Source organism: Galeopterus variegatus, unplaced genomic scaffold, assembly GCF_000696425.1.
Source record: "Galeopterus variegatus unplaced genomic scaffold, G_variegatus-3.0.2 Scaffold2063, whole genome shotgun sequence".
NCBI classification, from domain to species: domain Eukaryota; kingdom Metazoa; phylum Chordata; class Mammalia; order Dermoptera; family Cynocephalidae; genus Galeopterus; species Galeopterus variegatus.
Window position 1 is genome coordinate 348,228 of NW_007728174.1, and position 21,202 is coordinate 369,429.

Genomic DNA, 21,202 nt, shown 5'->3' on the forward strand with positions numbered 1-21,202 from the left:
ATTTTGATTAGGGAGCAGGCCAAGGTACTCCTCTTTTGGGGGCAGGTGAGGACTGGAGGCCTCACATTGAATTGGCAATATATTGGTCAAGGACAAATGTGCAGCATGCTTTGGCACTGGTGGATACAGGTTCAGAATGTAGCCTGATGTATGGCAATCCAGATAAGTTTCCAGGGGCCACAGTTCATACAGATGGCTATGGAGGACATACTACTGAGGTCAAAGCTGTGTCATTGCCATTGAGCATAGGAAGATTACCATCTTGTGTATATACTATATATATATCTCTTGTAGCTGAATACATCTTGGGTATGGATGTACTTTATTGTTTGCACCTGCAAATAACAGTTGGAAAGTTTCAGCTGTGAATACAGACAGTAAAGGCTGTGTTACAAGGATATGCTAAACATGACCCACAGGTGTTTCCCAAGCCAAGACATGTAGTTATTGTAAAGCAGTATCACCTACCAAGAGGACACGCAGAGATAAGTGCCACTATGTTGGAATTAGAGAAAGTTGGCATTATTCATCCAGCTCATAGCCCATTTAATGCTCCAGTACAGCCAATGAAAAAGCCTGATGGTACCTGGAGAATGACTGTAGATTATTGAGATCTAAACAAAGTAGTGCCTCCTTTGCATGCAGCTGTGCCTTCAGTTCACGACTTGATGGATCAGCTGACGACTCAGCTGGGAACTTATCATTATGTATTGGACCTTGCAGATGCTTTTTTCTCTATTCCAATCTCGGCTGATAGCCAAGATCAGTTCACCTTCAGCTGGGAAAGAAGAAAGTGGACCTTTCAAGTATTGCCCCAAGGCTATCTGCACAGCCCAACCATCTGTCATGGTTTGGTGGCTGGGGACCTAGCCAAGTGGACTAGACCCAGCTTGATTACATTGTTTCACTACATTGATGACGAGTTACTAACCTCTGATTCTCTTGCAGATTTAACCCAGGCAGCTCCAATGCTGTTAAGTCATTTGGAACAATGTGGGTGGGCCGTAAACACAGCCAAAGTGCAAAGACCTGAGCTGTCAGTCAAATTCCTAGGAATGGTCTGGTCAGGTAAGACAAGAGTCATCCCAGAGGCTATTCAGATAATCTATTGTTACCAATAACCCTTCTGTCTTTTCGCCCATAGTGTTCTGGCTGCAGGCACTGCACCAGAGTCACGTGATCAATGTGTCAGCCTAATGAATGTGCGTTGAGTGTCCCATTAGTATGACTGCAGGATTCCCATGGAGTATCACAGTAATGGTGACTACTAACCAGACATATGCAGCTAATAGTTAAAAGGACAGAACTACAAGCCTTAAGGCATATTGAACAGACAACAGGTTATGTAAATGTAAGGGTCATTTATCCTCCCTAAGGGAACATCCTGAAAGATTCTGAACACTAGATTGCATGGAGAGGAACCCTGAAGGGGTGGATTATTGGGAAAATAGAATAATCAGGCCCCCTTGCCTTGGGTCCAGTTGGGGGTGGTGCAGCACATTCTTTGCAAATAAGTTGTGTGTGAGTGGAGTTAGTGCACATGCACAGTGCTGCCACCTGGCCATTGTTTACTGCCTCAGGAGTCCACCCCGCACAGCAACAGCAATGCTCTCGAACCTATGGCTCCAAGGAACTTTTTGCTGGTTACCTAGTGTTGGGAGCCTGTAGCCCCACACCCCTTCTTGTGTGACCAGGCCTACAGTAACAAATTGAAAGTGAAAAATTAGACCAAAATACCACACAATATACTTAAATTAGTCAATATTTAGCCTGAAAATAATGATTCTTTATGATGCACTTGCCTTTGATAGCATATTTGTCAAAATTGTGAAGTCCCCAATAGGAATCATAGGTAAAGAATACCTGAACTAGGCAGTTTATTTCAAGATGTCATCTGAAGGTCTAGGTGTCATAACAGTCAACAAGGTACACTGTACCCTCATATGCCTTAAATTTTAACAGTCTTACTTTCCTGCCTCTTTGAGAATATTTAGTCCTCTGTTGAGTCATAAAGAAGGGGAGAGAAAAGGAAGGGAGGACTGCTTGTAGGAAACCGCTAATGAAACTGATGACACATCTTCCTCTGGCTCACCATTAATACACAAAATGATGACAATTCAAGATTATACATTATTTTTATGGCTTTAAATGTTGATTCTCCATTATTCTTATTGGCAACAAACTTCCATCAAGAATTTAATTCAGAAAGAAAAGGCTTTAAATGAGTAAGTAGCCTACAGAAATGTCTATTTTCTTGGCTAGTTAGTGTTGGGAGCCTGTAGCCCCACACCCCTCCTTGTGTGACCGTGCCTGTGTGACAACCTGCTTGCACCAAATGGCCATGCTTACGTGATGTCTGCCTCATAATCTGTTTGTGCCTGGGACGCTGTGCTCCTGGCTATGCAAGTCTACTCAAGAGTGACCTCTTATCTCCTTTCTAGTTTCTGCTTTCTTGTAAAGATTGGGGGCTTCTTTGCATCAGAGATTTTCTGACTTTGTTTCTTCTCAAGATCTTATCGTATTCCTGCATTCCTAACTCCTTACAATATGCTTGCTTTTTCCTATATAAGATGTAACCTAAGAATCAATAAACGAGACTTGATCAGAATACTGTCTTGTCTCCCATCTCTCTCGTCTCTTGTCCCATCCAATTCCCACTCCCCCCTCCAGGGTCTGCGTTGAATATCCCGCGGGTCGGGACAACCTAGCTCATAGACCTGCGTGTGAAGGGTTTGTGACCCAGTCTGCAAACGGGCTTGAAGGGTCTGTGAGCTTCAGGCCCAGCCTTAGCTTGACACACGTTTGCTCCTTGACCCCTATACACTGTCAGTCTGTGGGCATAGCTGGCTCCTCAACCTCACAACTTGTCTCAACATATTTTTCTCTCCTTTGAAGATTGAAACTGTACTCCACCCCCTTGAGAAGCTACCAACCTGCATATCCAAGAAGCACAGTATTAATGAACAGACCACAGTTGCTAAAATACTTTTCAGGTTCTCAAAGGCTGTGACACCAAATCATCCTCCAACATTTCTTATCTCCTTCTCAAAAGTTTCCATTTTCAGGGTACTCATTAATACAAACATAATATGATTAGTCCTACTTTACGGATGAAACTAGAGGCTCAGATACATTAAGTGATACAGGTAATAAATGCTAGGATGTGGACTCATTTCATCTGACTCCAATGTTTGTGCTTTTTTACCATAAAAGGAAAAGAAAACATGTCATACTCAATATAATTTATTTTCCCTGAAAGTCTAAACTATCTCTTCGTTGGTACACTATTCCCAATCTATCTTCTACAGGTAAAAAGTTTATAACTTCTTACAACTACTAGTAATTATATAGAGATCACAGAAAGGCAACTTATTAGCATCATTAGCCCTATGACCCTTGACAAGTCACTTAAACTCGTAAATCTTTGTTTCTTCATCTGTAAAATGGGGTTATAATGTCTAACTAAAGATTGAGTTAGGAATTAAGAAGATATCACAGAATCTATTTCACCTGCTGCAGACGTAAACAAAAGCTATTCAACAAGGGGATAGTCATCAAATGGATCACTGGGTTGAATGGAAATTCTCTCCGCAGCTGCAGACACCTGATGAATTTTGCCCTTTGGCTAAATGCATAATTGACCAGGGGAGAGTCACTGTTCTCAAATTTCACATTTATATATACATACAAGCATCGACATATAGACCTGAGGCAGACTGAAGTGAGTTCTGCAGGTTTAGCTTTAAGGTATCAAAGAAAACACCTTTTTCCTCGAACAAACCTGAGTTTCATTTACTAACTGAATGAGAGGTTGAACTAACAGGAAAAGGGGAAGGAGGGGGCCAGGAGAGAAACAGGCCCTTAAATAAAAGTCTGGGTGGTTTTATCACTATTACCACAGTAAAGTTTTACATCTAGGTACCCAGGCTCTTAAATTAAATGTCAAATATAATTCTGCACTGGAAACACGAAACATGGCTACTATGGGGGAGTCCTGATAGCTTCACTCCCCTTTCCACTTTGGCCAAGTAATCAACCCTTCAAGCTTTTGGCAGAGTATATTATCAAATCTCATGTCAGAACAGAGAGGAGCTAGAGCAGGGGGAGAAGGACATAACAACGTGTTAATTTTATTAAGCCATTTAAAGCTCAATCCCTTTGCTTCCTAACAATGGTCCAGCCCACCAGGCAACTCAGAAACCATGCCTGCCTTAGTTTTAAAATGCCTATAGTTGATCTGTGTAGTGGTTCAATTAGGAAGTCTGGGGCCCCAATAAGAAAGAGAACAAAGGATAAAACTGCAGAGAAAAGGAGAAGAGGTAGAAAGGGAACAAAGACTCTCAGTGATTACTTTAAAGTAGGGATATCTCTCCTAATGTGTCTCTTAAATGTGACTTAACATCTTTATTTTTCTTTTAATTTGGCACCAGGCAGTTTTGCTAACTAGAAAGTCAGCTCCATAACAATAAACGTAATTGTTTCTATGCACCGATTTCTTGTTTCTATTGGAAATATATGGACACACAACTGCACACTCACAAGGCAGATATATTTGCCTTGACTTGAATAGGCAATAGAGCTTTGTTGAACTAATGCAAGTTATTCTGCAGCTAGTCAAAGCCCACAGAGCCAGCCAGCCACACCAAGGGATCCCAACAGTGGAGACTTAACTCTATTTATTTGCATGGTATTATCACTGGAAGAGGTAACAGTGGCCCTTTAAAACCTGTAATCTATAAGAGTCACTAATCCTGGGAAGTGTTAATTGATCCAAGTATAGAGTCTAGCTATTTATAAACAGGTGGCTTATTTTTCTTGGGAAGGCTTGGAAGGTCTCCTGAACTTTGCAGAGGAAGAGGGGAGATGTCCCCGCGTATCTTTGCCCTTCTGCTGGAAACAGTGGTGGTTCTTAAAACTAGGAGAAAGCTAGAAGCAGCCACCATTTATCTAAGCACTTTAAGCACTTTAAATGTATTATTACCTCATTTAATCCTCCTGAAAACCTATGAAGTATTTATTACTAACTCCTATTTTGCAGCTGAGAAAAAAGTAAAAACCTGAGAAATGGAGAGGTTAAGCACAGGAATTGCCAAGGTCACATAATCATCAATGCTGGAGCTGATCCACTGTGGGGGACTATGATTCCAGCACCTGATCTTTTAATAACTGTAGTATACTGTCACCTCCTGCCAGATGCTAACATCAGATTTCTGACCCTTCTCCTTGTCTAGAAGAGGATTACTGTACCTATAAGTGGTTACTCACCCAGTGCCCATCTCCCTCAGCCCTAAACAAAATTGAGTCTACTTTCCATCTCTATAAATTTGCCTATTCTAGATATTTTATATAAATGGAATCATACAATATTTGGTCTTTTGTGAATAGCTTCTTTCACTTACTATTGTTGGAATTCAAGACATGTTACCCCAAAATATGACCATAGGAAACCAGAATATGCCACCCCAAAATATGCTTCTTTTGTGGAAGGATTATTTTGAGACTCTGCAGAACAGGAAAAGCTCTGAAAACAAGACAAGTAACCCTTTTGTAGGAGAAATTTACATCTACAAAGCAAATCTCCATTTGTAAGGGTGTCTTCCCCTGTTCCAGGAAGAGAAAGATGACTCTAAATCACTAAAACCTCCTGTAAATGGAGAAGGAACCAACTTAAATCTGCACAACAAGCCCTACCCTTGTTTACCATGCTTTTTCTAGGCATCTCCCCATGACCTGCTTTTCCCCCATGATATTTAAACTCAAAGCCAACTCTTTGGGATTTACTCATTTTTTTCCCTGAGTGTCTTCCACTTATACATGTGTATACATGTTAGTAAATTTCTATTTTTCTCTTGTTATCTGTCTTTGTTAAAAGGGTCTGTCCCAACTAAACTCTGAAGGGTAAAGTGAAAAATTATTTTTCCTCTCCTACACCATGTTTCCAAGACCTATCCATGGTGTAGCATATATCAGTACTTCATTTCTTTTTATCTCCAAATAATATTCCATTGCACAGCTATACCACATTTTATTTATCCATTCATCAGCTGATGGACATGTGAGTTGTTGCCACTTTCTGGATAGCATGACTATTGCTGCTACAAACACTGGTGTGCATACTTTTATGTGAACATATGTTTTCATGTATCTTCGGTACACAATCAAGAATGAAATTGCTGGGTCACATGGAAACTCTATGTTTAACCTTCTGAAGAACTGACAGACTTTTCCAAAGGACTGCATAAGTTTTCCATTTCCACCAGAAATGTATGAGGGTTTCAATTTCTCTATATCCTCACCCAGTAAACTTCTCTTTGAAAGAGAGTAAGGCTAGGCCTGTGAACCAAACTGACTCCATTTTCCCTGCAGAGGACACTGTTACTTTGCCACGCCTCAGTCATGAGACCCCTCAGGGCAAATGATTACCCTCCCCACCCCACCCACCCCCGGCTGCCCTGACAAAACAGACTGAGACAAGAGAGGCAACAGATATTTACTGAGTTGCAAAGCCCCTCCCACAAAACAGACTGAGATAAGAGAGGCAACAGATATTTACTGAGTTGCAAAACCCCTCCCCAAGGCTTGTTTACTATAATTGTAAAAGTTACAGATTAACCATAAGACCCCTTTAGGAATTCCCACCTGTGCACAAAGCATCAAGGTGACCGCTACAATGACCCTCCTGGGGTGACAATGATTGAAAGAAAGTGAGCCAAGGAGATGCCTGGAACAGTTCAAGCTTTATTAAAGGAAGAAAATCTGTGGGGCTGTGCTCAAAGTACCAGGCAGCCCAGGAGTTCCCTAAAAAGGGGACAGCACCAGGTGTGGGGGTGGTAGAGCTTATACTGGTATGTTGGCGTCAAGAGCTGAGTGATGTAATTCCGGGATGGGGATTGAGTTAGGGAATGGGAATGGAGAGTTTTGTGCATGCGGGATTTTCTCTGAAACCATGAGGCTTCTTGTAAAAGAGAAGGGGGAGGGGAGAGGAGGAGGTGGATAGCGCCATTTTGTACTTGGACTTGTCTAAAGTGGCACTGGTTATGTTGCAGACCTATTAATGATGAACACCACTGCCTACTGAGCATGCACCCATGATGCCACCAGGAAGAACAGAAGAACCACCTCCAGTGATGCTGGCCTGCCACCCCTTAACTCCTTTCCCTATAAAAGACTCTGAACAGCTCCCCTCAGGGGGCTAGCTTTACTATTGCTACCCCTGTTATGCATAAGTCTATCTCTTCTTTTAACAAAGTGTTGTTTGCTTTACTGTTGGGTACATTGTTCATTCATTTCTATGACTTTGGAATCCAAGAGCCTAATTTAATCATTGGCAAAAAATTGGAAAGCTCTGGGCACCAGAGAGGACTCTAGCTGCAAAAGGCAAGTGGCCACTAGGACTATTTTGTTCCCATGTCTCTGCTGCTGGTAGATCTCTCCTGGAGTCCCCAGCCTAAATTCTGACAAGGCAATGCTTTATTCTCTTTACCTTTCTCTGATTTTCTGAGCCTTCTTCTGTTTGGTTGGATTGTACCCACTTCTGTATAGGTGCACCCTGGAGGGCTCCAGGCTATGCTTTGTTTTTCAGATTTAAATCCAGTCGATACTTTTCTTCTTTATGCTGAAAACAGTGGGGAGAACTGCTTTTATCAATTGCTGTTAATGGAATAGGTTGGCCCCGCCGATTAGGACTAGGCTAAACTGGACCCCACTGCTCCTCTTTTCTCTTTGTTTGTTTGCTTGGTTAGACATTTAGCTGAGTACCAGTAATCTGTATAAACCTTCCAATCCTTGCATCAACTTTTGGACTTTCAGGTCATTCGTTTAATGCGAGAAGACAAGCCTAAGCCTGGCCTGTTGGCAATGTCTTTATTGAGAAAACTATAGAGCTGTAGCTCTAAACGCTGTTAACCTGCTTCAGCTCTGTTATACCTGACATGGTGAAAACCTTACCAGTTTCCTCATATGTAAACTGGAGAGATTAGAACAAATGGCTTCAGGTTTCCTACTGAGCCCTATTCTGTCACCTTATGTAAGATACACTGACTAGTGGGGAGGTAGATGCCGTGAAAAGGGTGGTTTGGGCTGGATGCAGGAGTAGGTATCCAATTTTACATTACCTCAGTTTCTACTGTACGTGAACAATCTTAGACTGTGACTGCGATACCTGCCTCAAAAACAAAACAAAGTTCAGAGAATTTGCTTGGGTCATTAAGAAGAAAACAGAACACCTTATTAGGTAAAATTTCCATATGGCAGTAATGGCAGATTAGCCTTCGGGCTTCTAGTTTTCTAAATTGGGGTTCAAAGATGGAAGTAGATTCAAATGATAAAAATGGATGCATTTATAAGGGTTGATGTTAGGTTAAAAAAAAAAAAGCAGGATACAAAACTGTGTGCATGGGTGCGTGTGTGTATGTATAAAATAAATATCTTTTCTACCCAAAAGGCAAAGCACCATAATATTATCTAGTTTTCTCATAGGTGTCTTTCAGAGTATGGTCATTGATCATGTACAGGAGAATCATCCAGGTTGCATATTTAAAAAGCAGATCTCAGAACTACTGAATTAGATGCTCTGGGTGGGGTTCAAGAATCTGCACACACACAAAAAAGTACTCAAAGTTTATAAACTACTGCAGTAGCAGAAGAATGGGCAGTTTTCTTCTTCTTTATACTTGTTTGTATTTTCCACATTTTTCTATAGAAAATACGTATTACTTTTATAACTGGGCAGAAGGGGAGAGGGGAAAGTTGTTTTGTTTTGATAAAAGGCAAGAGAAAGGTGAAGGAGGAAAGGAGCTTGTTTCTCCTTTCTGCCGCCCAAGCGTCTACAGAGGATAAAAATGGGCCACATTTGCTTCTAGGTGGTTTCCTTGCTTCAGAGCTTAAAGCAGGCCTGAGAAACCACAGGTATTATTCCCAATTGGTATCCTCCATCAATTAGGTCAAACTGTTGAAGTGCTTGTCTCAATTCTTCATTTTAGCCAGGGCTAAATACTCTGGGAGATGGTAAAGGAGCCATTTCCACATTTTCTGTCAGAAATGGCCTCTCTCCAGTCCTGGTACTGTGGAGTGCGGGGAACTGTAGCTGTAGGATCCCAGTAAAGGGAGGTTTAAAAAAAAAAAAAAGTGAGGGAAAAATAATCAGAGAAGGGTCACATTGCTAGGGACAATGGGCTATATATATGTATGTATGTCTACTCATGTATGGATTCAACAACAGTATAAAGGTGAAGAACCTGGAGTAAGACAAATTTGAAGTTTAAGTACTAGTTCTATCACATACTAGTAAGCTAATTAACCGCTCTAAGTCTCAGACTGCTCATCCATAGAACAGGACAAACACTTTCACAGGGTTATAGTAATAGATAATGCATCTCTATTACTATGCACCAGGCTTCATGCTAATAAGCGTTGAGGATACAGCGATAAAATAAACATAACTCATGTACTCCAAGATTCCCACTTACAACTGTTCTGTGAAAAGTAATTCCAATAACCCCTCAACCAAAGAAACACTTTCATATGTAGCAACTTGACAGCTGAGGCATCTCAACTCTCCACTTCAGCTGGATGAATAAACACTGCCCCAGGGAATGCTTCTGTCTTGGAGCAGGGCAAGGACCAGGATGAGGTCTGGTTTGACCCTTGTGAATAACAGGACACTAACAAGAAGAATTCAAATTAAGTTTTGCTTATACTCATTACTGTTTTCACATGCAAAATCTATAATTTTTGACAAGAGTCTGATTAGCACAGAGAAGTGAAGGACTTGGCTATGTTCCATGCCAATGATATCGGCTATGAAAACTGACTGTAAAGTTCTTTTGTAATTATAAAATGCTATATAAATGCTGAATAAAAATAATAAAATAAGAAAACCATTCTCAGATCTATTTAACTAATTTCATGTTGCTAGACAATTTTTTGGTTTCACACTTCAGTAAGAACACCTCTAGAAGTTGGAGAAAACAAGGAAAAAAACCTGCTATGTTTTAGGCAGTCTTGGTATGACCAGATTCTGTGTTTAATCCTACTCTGGTTAGAAAATAATGTGAGGCACCTGGCTCAAGCTTTAAGACACTTCTTTTTTGAGAGTAACTTCTTATAAGATTAGTATGAATTTGAGACACTACACTGTGTTTTTAACTGTTTGCTTCAAGCACACCAGTTATAGGAAACAATGAGGAGTGCATCTTAGAGGGAAAGAAAAACAATCAATACATAATAGAGAAAGTGGCTGTCATTAACCGCATAATAAGAGGCTCATTTGATTGTGTTTACCATGCTATCTTTTGGTTCAATGTTTTTGGAGGACTGGGTAGAGGAAAAGGAGGAGAAGGAATCCATGTTTTTCCAAACCTTGGATTCCTCGTGTAAACTATAAAAGATAACTGTATAGTCACTACAAAGGAAAGCTGTAAAGATAAAGAATTCAGAAAGGTTTTAATTTCTTAAAAATCCAGGTACAGACAGAGACACACACACACACATACGCACTCCTGATTGACTACATCTTTTAATTTCCCTAAAGCCTAGCATAAATGTAAGAAATCTACAGACAAAAACCCTGCTTTGTGTAAAGGAGATTCTTGAGAAGTTTGTCTGGAAAAAAAAAGTTTGCAAACTGATTCACAGCAAACACATTAGGACAGCTTATTATTTAAAAGACTATTTCTTACTAATCCTTTTTTACATACTAACGCTTGTTTGTTATTAATAGTAATCTTGTTTCATGATACAGGGGGGTTTAGATGCCTAGAGTTATGCAACCTTTAAAGCAGGGCTCACCACAGCAACATGTATGCACATACTTCACCTGGTCCTGTGCCTTATTTCTCAATCATCACTGGCTTTGATTCCTGTCCTCAGGCTCACCCTTAGTGCCTGAGATTTGATGTCTCTTAGTGTTCCTCTGGTTTTGGAACTCAACCTACTCCTGAACTATGGCATGGACTTTGATCATCCTCCTAAATCCTAACTAGGATTCTTTTTCCTTTTTTTAGTTACTATTTCTCTCTTGGAAATATTGTTTAAACCAATCCTGTCCTCTTAGGCAGACTGAGCTGACTTCCCAATTCACCTCCCTTTCCCTTCCCCTACTCCTTTGCTATCTCTGCTCAATTTATTTGTTTCATACTTCATTTTTTTCCCCAAAGTTAAAATCACATGGACTTATTTCCAGGGGCTCTTCTGACTATTTGCTGAAAGAAGTGAAAAAAATCAAAACAAGTGTGAAGGAAAACAGCCAAGGTCCAGCATAGTGGTTCTCAAAGTGTGGTCCCCAGACCAACAACATCAGCATCACCTGGGAACTTGATAGAGATGAAAACTCCCCACCCCAGAGCAACTGAATCAAAAACTCTGGGGATGGGCTCAGAATTCTGTATTTTAATAAGTCCTCCAAGTGATTTCCATGGATGCTAAAGTTTAAGAACCTCTGGCCTAGAAGAAAGGTGTCTAACAAATGTTTTGGATAAAATGAAGCATCTCATTAAGAAAAATGAAGTCTATATTATTGACACAGAAGAATGTCTAGTATATTCTGTGTAATGAAAAAAGCAATTATAAAACCATAGGTATAGTAAAATTTTTGTGAAAAATTTTAAAACTGTATTTACCCATGGAAAAATGTCTAGAAGGTTACATACCAAACTTTATAACGGTTTGTTTGAGGGAAATTCATTTTACTTTTCCTTTATGAATATCTGTATTTTTTATTCATAAGCATGTATTATTTTATAAATGTGAAAAATGATTAATCTAGGCATCTTTCATTGTTCTCTGACAAGACTCAGAGGTAAAAATTAACTCAGTCCCCAGGAGACTTCAGTGTCTGGACTAATCAAGCTTTGTGGTGCTTTAGGGAATTTTAGAGGAAGTGAGGCAGAGATAGTGCTCAGTCCTCCATGACTCAATCAGTGCCTCTATGTAAAGCTGCTATGCCAGGAAACGACAGGCCATAAAGCCTGAGAAATTCTGGATTTCTTAAATAGGCCAACTCAAAAAGGGGATGGTGGGGGTACTGTGGGAAAACAGAACAGACCAAAAATTTAAGGGTTCTCTTGGAACCAAGACACCAATTTATTTCCAGGAAAACATTCTTTGTTACAGAAATTATATTTAAGTGGCCCGTTTTTCACCCCCCTTTCTGACCTGGTAGTCATTCTGCAATTATGTTCACCCTTCTTCAAGCTGTCTCCAAGTATATACAGCACATGCATGTAGACTAAGAAGGGGCTTGAAAATAAAATAGGTTGGTGGTAAATGATCCAGGGCAAGATAAAAAGAAAGTAAAAGAGAGGTGAGTGTGTACACACATACCCAAGATCAAGTCAGGTCCCTATAAATATCCTTTAGCTTAGGATGTATCATGAGAAAACCTTGAGACTCAGTTATTTCACTTCCAGCAAGTTTCCCATCAAAAGCACTACATGCATTCTAAAGGATCTCAGTGCGCTTTACCTGGCTTATCATCATACACAGAGTCCACTGGATGTGATCTGTACACATCCTTTCCTTCTTCACTGCCCTGCTGATTACAAGCATGTGGGTATGGCAGAAAAAGAAAATACACTTGTCTCCCTCAGCATAGCTGCTGCCCCAGAAACTTAGTAAGAAAAGCTTTCAGTAACCTTTTAATAATTAATTGGTTCATCTTCACTAAAAGAAAAACTACTTATACCAGGGGTCCTCCTACTTTGAGCTAAAAAAGTTGACAAAATTTTTTTCTATCTATCAAGATACTCTCTACCCCTGGAACCCTAATGACACCAGGAGACAAGAGATATTACCAATGCCCCAATAATTTCAATGCCATGTGAAAAGAAAATTATTTTGTAGACTAGTGGCTGCAGTTACCTTTTGAAGAGGCTGTCACTCTGTCTGTGGCTCTGCCTCATGTAGAGTTTTAGCTTAGAAAACTGAAGCACAGTGTGATTATACAGTAGAAAGGAGATAAAACCCAGCACTTGGTTTGCAGCATGACGTAAAGAGTACAGGCACTGGAGTCAGAGTTTGATTCCACCTCTAAATACTAGATTTGGGGCAAATAATTCTACCTCTCTAAGCCTCAGTGTCCTTCTCAATAAAATAGAAATAATAAGCTACTTTATAAGGTTGTCGCAATAATCAAAAGTATGTAAGGAGGGGAGAAGAAATGAGGAGTTAATGAGTACAGGGTTTCAGTTTGGGATAATGAAAAAGTTCTAGAGATGAATGTTGGTGATGGCTGCACAATAATAAGAACGTATGTAATGCCACTGAATGTATTTAACGTACACTTAAAAAGGGTTAAAATTTTGTTATGTATATTTTACCACAATAATGTAATGCTCCTAGCCAATGCTTGGCTCTCAGTAGGTGCTCAAAAAAATGCTAGTCCTACTCCCCTTTTGAAGAACTTCAAAAAACAACAACAAAAAAAGGAGACATAAGAAGTCAAATAAAATCACACTCCTTTTCCTATTTAATCATGGGAGGCTTTGAGTCTCACGCAGAGCCAGCTGGCCCCAATACCAGGTAGTGCCACAGTAAGTGTGTGGGTAGGAAGAAGGGAGTCTGTGTTAGTCATAATCACTCCAGCATATTCAGTTCCCAGTCCACTCCCACCATGGTATAGTGTCTCCCAGAATATCAACCCTCCAACATCTTGCAAAAAAAAGCTGGAATGCTTAAACCATTTCCAGACCAGACTCCAGGTCATGAAGACAAAAGCACTCTCAGTGGCAGCTGACCTATGTAAGTGGGGGAGAGACAAGATGCTAGTGCTGAACACCAACTGGATGGGTCTGGGTCCTGTTCTAGTCCCCAGCATTAAGCTGATCAGTACCCCAGATGCCTTTGGCTACATTTAATAGACACAAAGGACAGAAGTCTCAAAGGCACAGTAAAGGAAGATTAAAAATGCACTTGTCTGCAGTTCAGGGAAAACAGTTAATGATTATATGTTGTAAGTCATAAAACAGAGAAGGGGAAAAATAAATGACTTATCTCCAGGCATATGAGAACACTGTTTTTGATGGGCAGGTTTAATTAGATCTTAATGTAATGTTCAGACAGATGATCATTAACACCCCTCAAATTTAGCTCAAGGAGAATAAAACGCTTGGAGTACCAATACCCAATCAACTCTAAAACAATACTTACTTTAGGGTCTGAGCTCTTGAACTTTAACCTTTCCACCAACTCAATCATAGCCGCCTTCAGTCCGCCTGAATCTTTGCTCTAGAAGAAAGAAAAGTCAGAGGTCACTGGACAGCACTTTATTGCTCTCTCAAACACAAACAGCATTTCAGAGGACAATGAAAGGAAAGCAATTTTTTCTTCTTATCAGCCAAGAGAGCTGAACTACTAAGGAGAGCTGCATTGCCCCTCTTCCCCTTCTCTATGGACAAAGAGTGTTGAGACATAAATTGCCCAGTGATGTGAGAGAACTATTGGAATGAAAATTAAATGCAATTTGTATTGAACTACTAAGGAGAGCTGCATTGCCCCTCTTCCCCTTCTCTATGGACAAAGAGTGTCGAGACATAAATTGCCCAGTGATGTGAGAGAACTATTGGAATGAAAATTAAATGCAATTTGTACAGGCTGACTCACTGCTTCATCTCAGGCTCAACTGTGCTGGTATTCACTGAGGGCTGAGGCTCTGCAAAAGAGATTTCTATCCAGGATGTCTATTTTATGGACTGGTGATTTGTATTTTGAAAATTATGTGTCAGATACAGAAGTATGCAATATTAAATATTCTTATAAAAATAAAAACAAAATAGCCTGAGATTCAAATGGAAATGGTATTACAGTGTACTAGTTAAGAGCACAGATTTTTGAATCAGACATATAAGGTTTCAAATTTGGGGTCTGTCATAAACTATTTGACTAATCCCAGGCAAATTACCAAATTTCTCAAAACCCTGTCCCTCTTTTATAAACTGAGGATAATAAACAAGGCTATTTTTTTTTTTTTGTCCTTTTTGAGACCGGCCGCACCGCACTCAGCCAGTGAGCGCTGTGAGCACACCGGTCATCCCTATATAGGATCCGAACGCGCAGTGGGAGCGCTACTGCGCTCCCAGCGCCACACTCTCCCGAGTGCGCCACGGGCTCGACCCTAAACAAGGCTATTTTGAGGCTTAATTGAAATAGTGTTTGTAAAGGTATTAGCATAGTATGAGGTACACAGTAAGTGCTCAAAAATGTCACCTGCTATTATTAGTAGTAGTATTAGTATTGCAGTGTAATGATTTAAAGTAGCAAAGTCCAACAGAAATGTAATGCGAGCCTCAAATGCAAGCCATATATGTAATTTTAAGTTTTCTAGTAGCCACAAAAAAATGAAATTAATCTTAATATATTCTACTTAACTCAGAATATCCAAAATATCATTGCAACATGTAATTTCAACATGACATATTTTATATATTTTTTCATACTAGGTCTTTGAAAGCTAGTGTGTATTTTACACAATTCAATTTGGCCTAGTTACATTTCAAGTGACTCAAAGCCACATGTGGCTAGCAATTACTATACAAATAATGGTCAACACAGATTTAGAGCTCAAACTCTAGAGCCCTATTGCCTGGATTCAAATCCCAACTCTCTAACTGTGCTGTGTGACCTTAAGCACATCACTTGGCCTCTCCGTGTCTCAATTTCTTTATCTGTAAAATGGAGTTAATAACAGTACCTATTTTTCACAGGGTTGTAGCAAGATTAAATGAGTTAAATAATACATGTCAAGGTGCTTAGAACAGGGCCTGGCACATGGTAAACAGAATACAAGTATGAGACAGTTTTATTATTACTATCTGTCTCCCTCATGATGTTTTAAGTTCGTAAAGGTAAGAACTACATCTTTTATATCTCTGTATCTCTTGGGCCCAACCTTACTATAAAAAGCCAACTGGTCGAATGAGTGAATGAACATACAATCTTAAAACACGAATGCCCTAATAATAATACACTACATGTGCGTAGACAATCTAAAATCACATGAATTCGTTTATTTTCTTATCTCAAAAACTATGGGATAGGGTAGGACCACTCATTTTACCAGTGAGGAAAAGGAAGCATAAAGAAGTAAAATGACCGTCATTTTTATGGGGGAAGAGACAATAAAGAAGTACAAGAATAAACACTACAAATACCTCTTACTCAAAACTGGCCTCAGGATCAGTGATATTTTCCAAATTTGCAGAACCAATTTCAATTCCTCCAAAGCAGGAAATACCTGATAAGATCCTGTTAAAACACACTAAAGGACAAATCTTCTTTCCCTCTAACTTTCCCTTCCCTCCAAGTCTACACAGTAAAAGTCTGACATAATATGACCATAAACAGTATCCACTTTAGATGTGCTCTCCAAACACAGCTTAGATCACATTTCCATTCTAGCTGTGGTTCTAAATTTTAATAATTTCCATTTTCTAAAATAATGGTTTACAACTCCCCTAATTTCTTAGAGGAGAGTTAAAGAATCTTTAATATCTATGGTCTCACGCAGACAGTAGGGAAAAGGAATCTAGAGATCACATAGAAGGGAGTGGGTGAGACCCCAAGTACCTAAAAAGGGTTAAGTTGCCAGACACAATCCTGCTTTTACAAGATGGTCAGACAATAAACCCTGTCTGGTGATATCATTCCTCTAACCTACTTCTCACTGGCTGAACAAGCAGGTCACTTGCCCCTGGAAAGCTCTCTTTCCCCACCATCCCAGCTGCCAACGCCCATTTTAAGCTCTTCAGCAAGAGCCCTGATGTATTATAACTTTCCTCTGGCTTTAGAGAACAGAAAGGAATGCACCAAACTGTGCCTTAAAACCTTCAAAAAAGAAACAGTATAACGAAGGAATCCCTAAGAAGCAGACAGCCTGTTTGCAGGCAGATGTGCCCTCTGTGGAGAGATAAGGGGACCCTCAGCTTTCTTTCATAAAAATGCAGTGTGTCAGCAAAATTCTTCCTTTTTCATAAAGCATCAGCAGCACTGCCTACCCAGGAGAAAGACAGAGGAGAGGCATCTAAAGAGAGCCTCCCTTCAGGAAATTCACCCATTCCACGCCATTACCCCACTCTCTGAGAATTATTATCAAAGACTAATTGGTCTCTATATTGAGCCTGCTATACTCAGCCTCTATATGAGTGAAGAAAACTTTCCCCAATGGCTCTTTTTTAAATGCATAAAATAAGCAGTGGGTCAGAAGGACAGATTCCTCTGGGTAGACCTGACCCTGACAGGTGCAGATCTATGGCAAGAATCCAAATGGAGGACCCCAGCCTCAAATCCAACCCCTCTCTTGCTTTTCCCACACCCCAGTCTCTTCCTGCACCCCAAGAAGCCTACTGCACAGTTGTTCAAGCTAGTATGTACAATCTCTGAGAACACTCCTCTCAGTCACCCCCTGCTTGGCCACACCTGGGACCTACAGATACACGTATCAGGGGTGAGGTCCAATGGCTTGATCCAACTTCAGGCAGACGGACTCAGGAAGAGACTCTGCAGGCACTGGAAGCAGGCAGGACATTTTGTCAGGTAATTCTTGGGTCCTGGGTACTTGGAGAGCGCTCTAGAAGGAGACAGGCACGGCCAAAGGAGAGGCCTTAAAAGCATGGGGTGTAGGCTAGGGGCACAGAGCTGTCCGAATCTAAGGGTTGTATCTGAGTACAGTGGTATCGTGTTTCTGTTAATTATCTGTTCTCTGAGGGCAGTCATTAGTCAAAAGGTAACCAGAACAGGAGACTGTACCCTCATATGTCCCGAAACTAGTGGAACAGAATAGCTGCCTCTGAAACCTGTGTTCTAATTGAGAGGTGGGCCAGAATTGTAACAAAAGGAAGGCTAATTCTGACCTTCTAGACATTTGGCTCCATAAATGACCAGATTCTACTATGTCAATCCTTGGGGCAAACACTGTGACTAGAGCAGAAATGGCAATCTCCTGATATTTGCACTTTTCCACCTCGATCCCACCCAATGCATTCCAAGAACACAGGAGTTCAAAGTGAGCATGTTCTGTTTATGTACTTCTTTCCTACCCCAAGAGAGTGTAGAATAAAGAGACAAGTGCTATGTTGTGACGCCCACCCCTCAGAATTCGATCAATCTGTAGAGGTGTGGGACACTTCACAAAAGCCAGCTCTTAAGGGTGAGTCATAATAAAACCAAACTAAGGATAAAATGCCTTACATTTGAAGGTATTCTTTAAAGAATTTTCACAGACTCTTTCACTGGCATTTTCTAATAACCCTAAAATGTAGTGTATTCTCACTTTTCAGCTGAGAAAAATGGCTAGTGGAAATCGAATGAGGAATCCAAAAATCACAAAGCTCAAACACTCTTTCACTGGCATTTCACAATAACACAATAAACAAGAAGTAGTGTATTCTCAATTCACGATGGAGAAAAATGGCTTTGTGGAAGTCAAACAATGTCCCCCAAATCATAGTCAATGGCAAAACCAGGATCAGAAAGATCTGAATGAAAAAGACTTTATACAGTGAAAGACATTGATATAAAGAATACATTTTTTAAAAAGTAAGCAATTCCTATAAATCAGTAAGACAAAACCAAATAAAGCCAAAAAGAAATCCCAAAGGATACAAACATAACAGAAATGTGAAATGGCTAATAAACATATCAAAAGATGCTCAAATTTACTTGTAATTAAGACATCATTTCTTACCCCTCAGACTGAAAAAAAATTTAAATCTGGAATCACAAGCATTAAGGGGCTTTGGGGAAATTGGGGACTTGCACATGTTGCTGATAGAAGTGTAAAATGATAATGCTACTCTGAAATCACACGCCTAGCAAGTCCACTTTTCCTTTACCCTTGAGAAATACTAGCACATGAGTCAAGGAACCATGCACAAAAATAGTTACTGCAGTATTGTTTTAAATACTGAAAAACTGTAAACACCCTACTAAGCATTCATCAACAGTGGGTGGCTAAATAAAGTGTGGAATTACAATACCATGGAATATGACACAGCAAACAAAAAGAATGAAGTAAATCTGCATGTACCTGGATTCAGGGGAAGACATAATGCTGAATAAAAAAAAACCTTGCAAAATGGTACATATAATAAGTACAATTTATTTTCTTAAAACACAAAACTAGGGCCAGCCCCGTGGCTCACTCGGGAGAGTGTGGTGCTGACAACACCAAGGCCCCGGGTTCGGATCCTATATAGGGATGGCCGGTTGCTCACTGGGTGAGCGTGGTGCTGACAACACCAAGTCAAGGGTTAAGATCCCCTTACCGGTCATCTTTTTAAAAAAAAAACAACACAAAACTATTATTTCCTATGGGTGAAATATATATATGTAAAAGACTACAAAACCAATTATTGCTGGAACTAGTATTGGGGGTAATGATAGGAGCATTTTAGACTTACTTAAATGTATTCCTATTAGCTGCATAATTCAGATTTAGTTAAAAAAAAAAAAAAGGCAGGCAGGGAGGGAGGGAGGGAGACAGGAAAGGAGAGAGGTAGAAAGGGAGGACCCAGGGCTCCTGCTTCCAGTGCTTCTTCCCATGAATTTGCCTATGTGTAAATACTAGGGCCTGACCTTTTATAGTGCAAACATATGAACTAGCAGGTGTGAGAGGGTTCTTTATCTGGTGTTCATGTATAGATTTCAGGGGATCTGAAATCCCCAAAACTGTATGCAAAATCTGGGCTATACAGGCACTATTCTAGGGAAAGGGTTTTCCTCAGATTCCAAAAAAAGCCTAACTTTTCAAGTACAAAGAGCTTGGCACAAAGAGAAAGGAAACCCAAGTTATATTCCTAGTTCTGCCACTAACTGCTGTGTGAGCTTGGGAAAGTCATTTTACATGTCTGGGTTTCTGTTTCTCCATCTGTAAATGAAGAAGACAGACCAGATTAGAAGCTACAAATTCCCAGCCTGCCACCTACAGAACTATTTTCTTTGGCTTTTAGAGTGTTGTCCCACATATCTACTGGGAATTTTAAATTAGTTGCCAGTATTTAAAAATCGGGCGATAGGATGTAACAATAAAGATTTCTAGGTTCCTTTGAAAATCCAAAGGATATGATTGTACTGGGCTTCCACTCCCATGTAGCAGAAACTAGCTGAAGCTGAGGAGCAGCAACCTCCTTTAGGCAAAGCAAGCTCTCATGTTTGCCAGTTCCCTTGGCTTGTTTCTCTTTTCTACACTACTTTTTTGGTCCCTGCAGACACTTGAAGTTGCTACCCCTAGAAGCAACACTAATTGAAAGTTTTCTATCTCTAAGTTTCCTTGTTTTCAAACACCAGGGAAGTTGGGATGTCTTTCTTCAAAAGACAGAATACCTGATATACACATATCCATCGATCTATCCCAAAACAGAAATAATGCAATTCATTCTAATGTAAACATCCTTTAAAACTGGGTAAGGGGCAGAAACAAAGGTGAAATATCATAGGTAAAAGTGCATCAGAACAGGAAGAAGTATTTCTTGATAACCAGTCTCTGCACTTTTATGGGAGTCAGTCTAGGCTAATGCCAATAACCAGCTGGGTACCAAAAGAAAAGTCATGTGTCAGCAGAAATGTAAATGTAAATCACATAAATATCCTTAACTGGCTCCTAAATATTGAATTCTATATTACAAAGAATCAGAAGATGCTGAGTTCAGAAAGAATACTGGCTGTCTGTTTTTTCCTGTGTTTTTCTTTTAATTCCTATCCTACTGGCCTGTGTTGATACCATGCTTTAAAAAAAATACCAATTGAACTTTCTATCATTTTTACAAAAAGGCCTTGTTTGGGAGAAACAGTGGAAAAGAACTAAAAGATGGAATACAGAAGAAGTCCTCCTAAGGAATCAAATCAGAAAGCACAGTTTTGCCAAAAGGAAATAAAATTAAATTTTAGTATCACCACCCCATGTATGAAAATCTTTACCATCTTCTTCACATTACTTTATTTTCCAATTCCAAATCTTTCCTATGCTAGGCAACCACTTTTAGTTGCTCATACATACCCCAAATCATTCTCAAGTCTGAAGAAATCATCAGCAAGTGGTTTTAGAACTAATTCTAAAATATATGCTATATTCTTCACCATCTCTACTACTCCCAACCTAGTACGAGCAGCAATACTGTTGTTCTCGGTCTTGTTACCCTCAGCCCATTCTCCAGAGTGAAATTTTTTTTTTTTTTTTTTTTTCTTTTTCCGTGTCCGGCAACGGATCGCAACC

At 39.9% G+C, this 21,202-nt stretch overlaps 1 protein-coding gene across 2 annotated transcripts in view; it reads right to left on the reverse strand.

Annotated features, from left to right (window-relative positions):
- The window catches only part of TRIM44 (tripartite motif containing 44), a 142,831-nt gene that overhangs the window by 101,317 nt on the left and 20,312 nt on the right, over positions 1 to 21,202 (reverse strand). For both annotated transcript variants that reach the window (XM_008580301.1, XM_008580302.1), the window contains exon 2: positions 14,146 to 14,223. In XM_008580301.1, the coding sequence (XP_008578523.1) occupies positions 14,146 to 14,223 (78 nt within the window). The remainder of the gene's footprint in view (positions 1 to 14,145; positions 14,224 to 21,202) is intronic.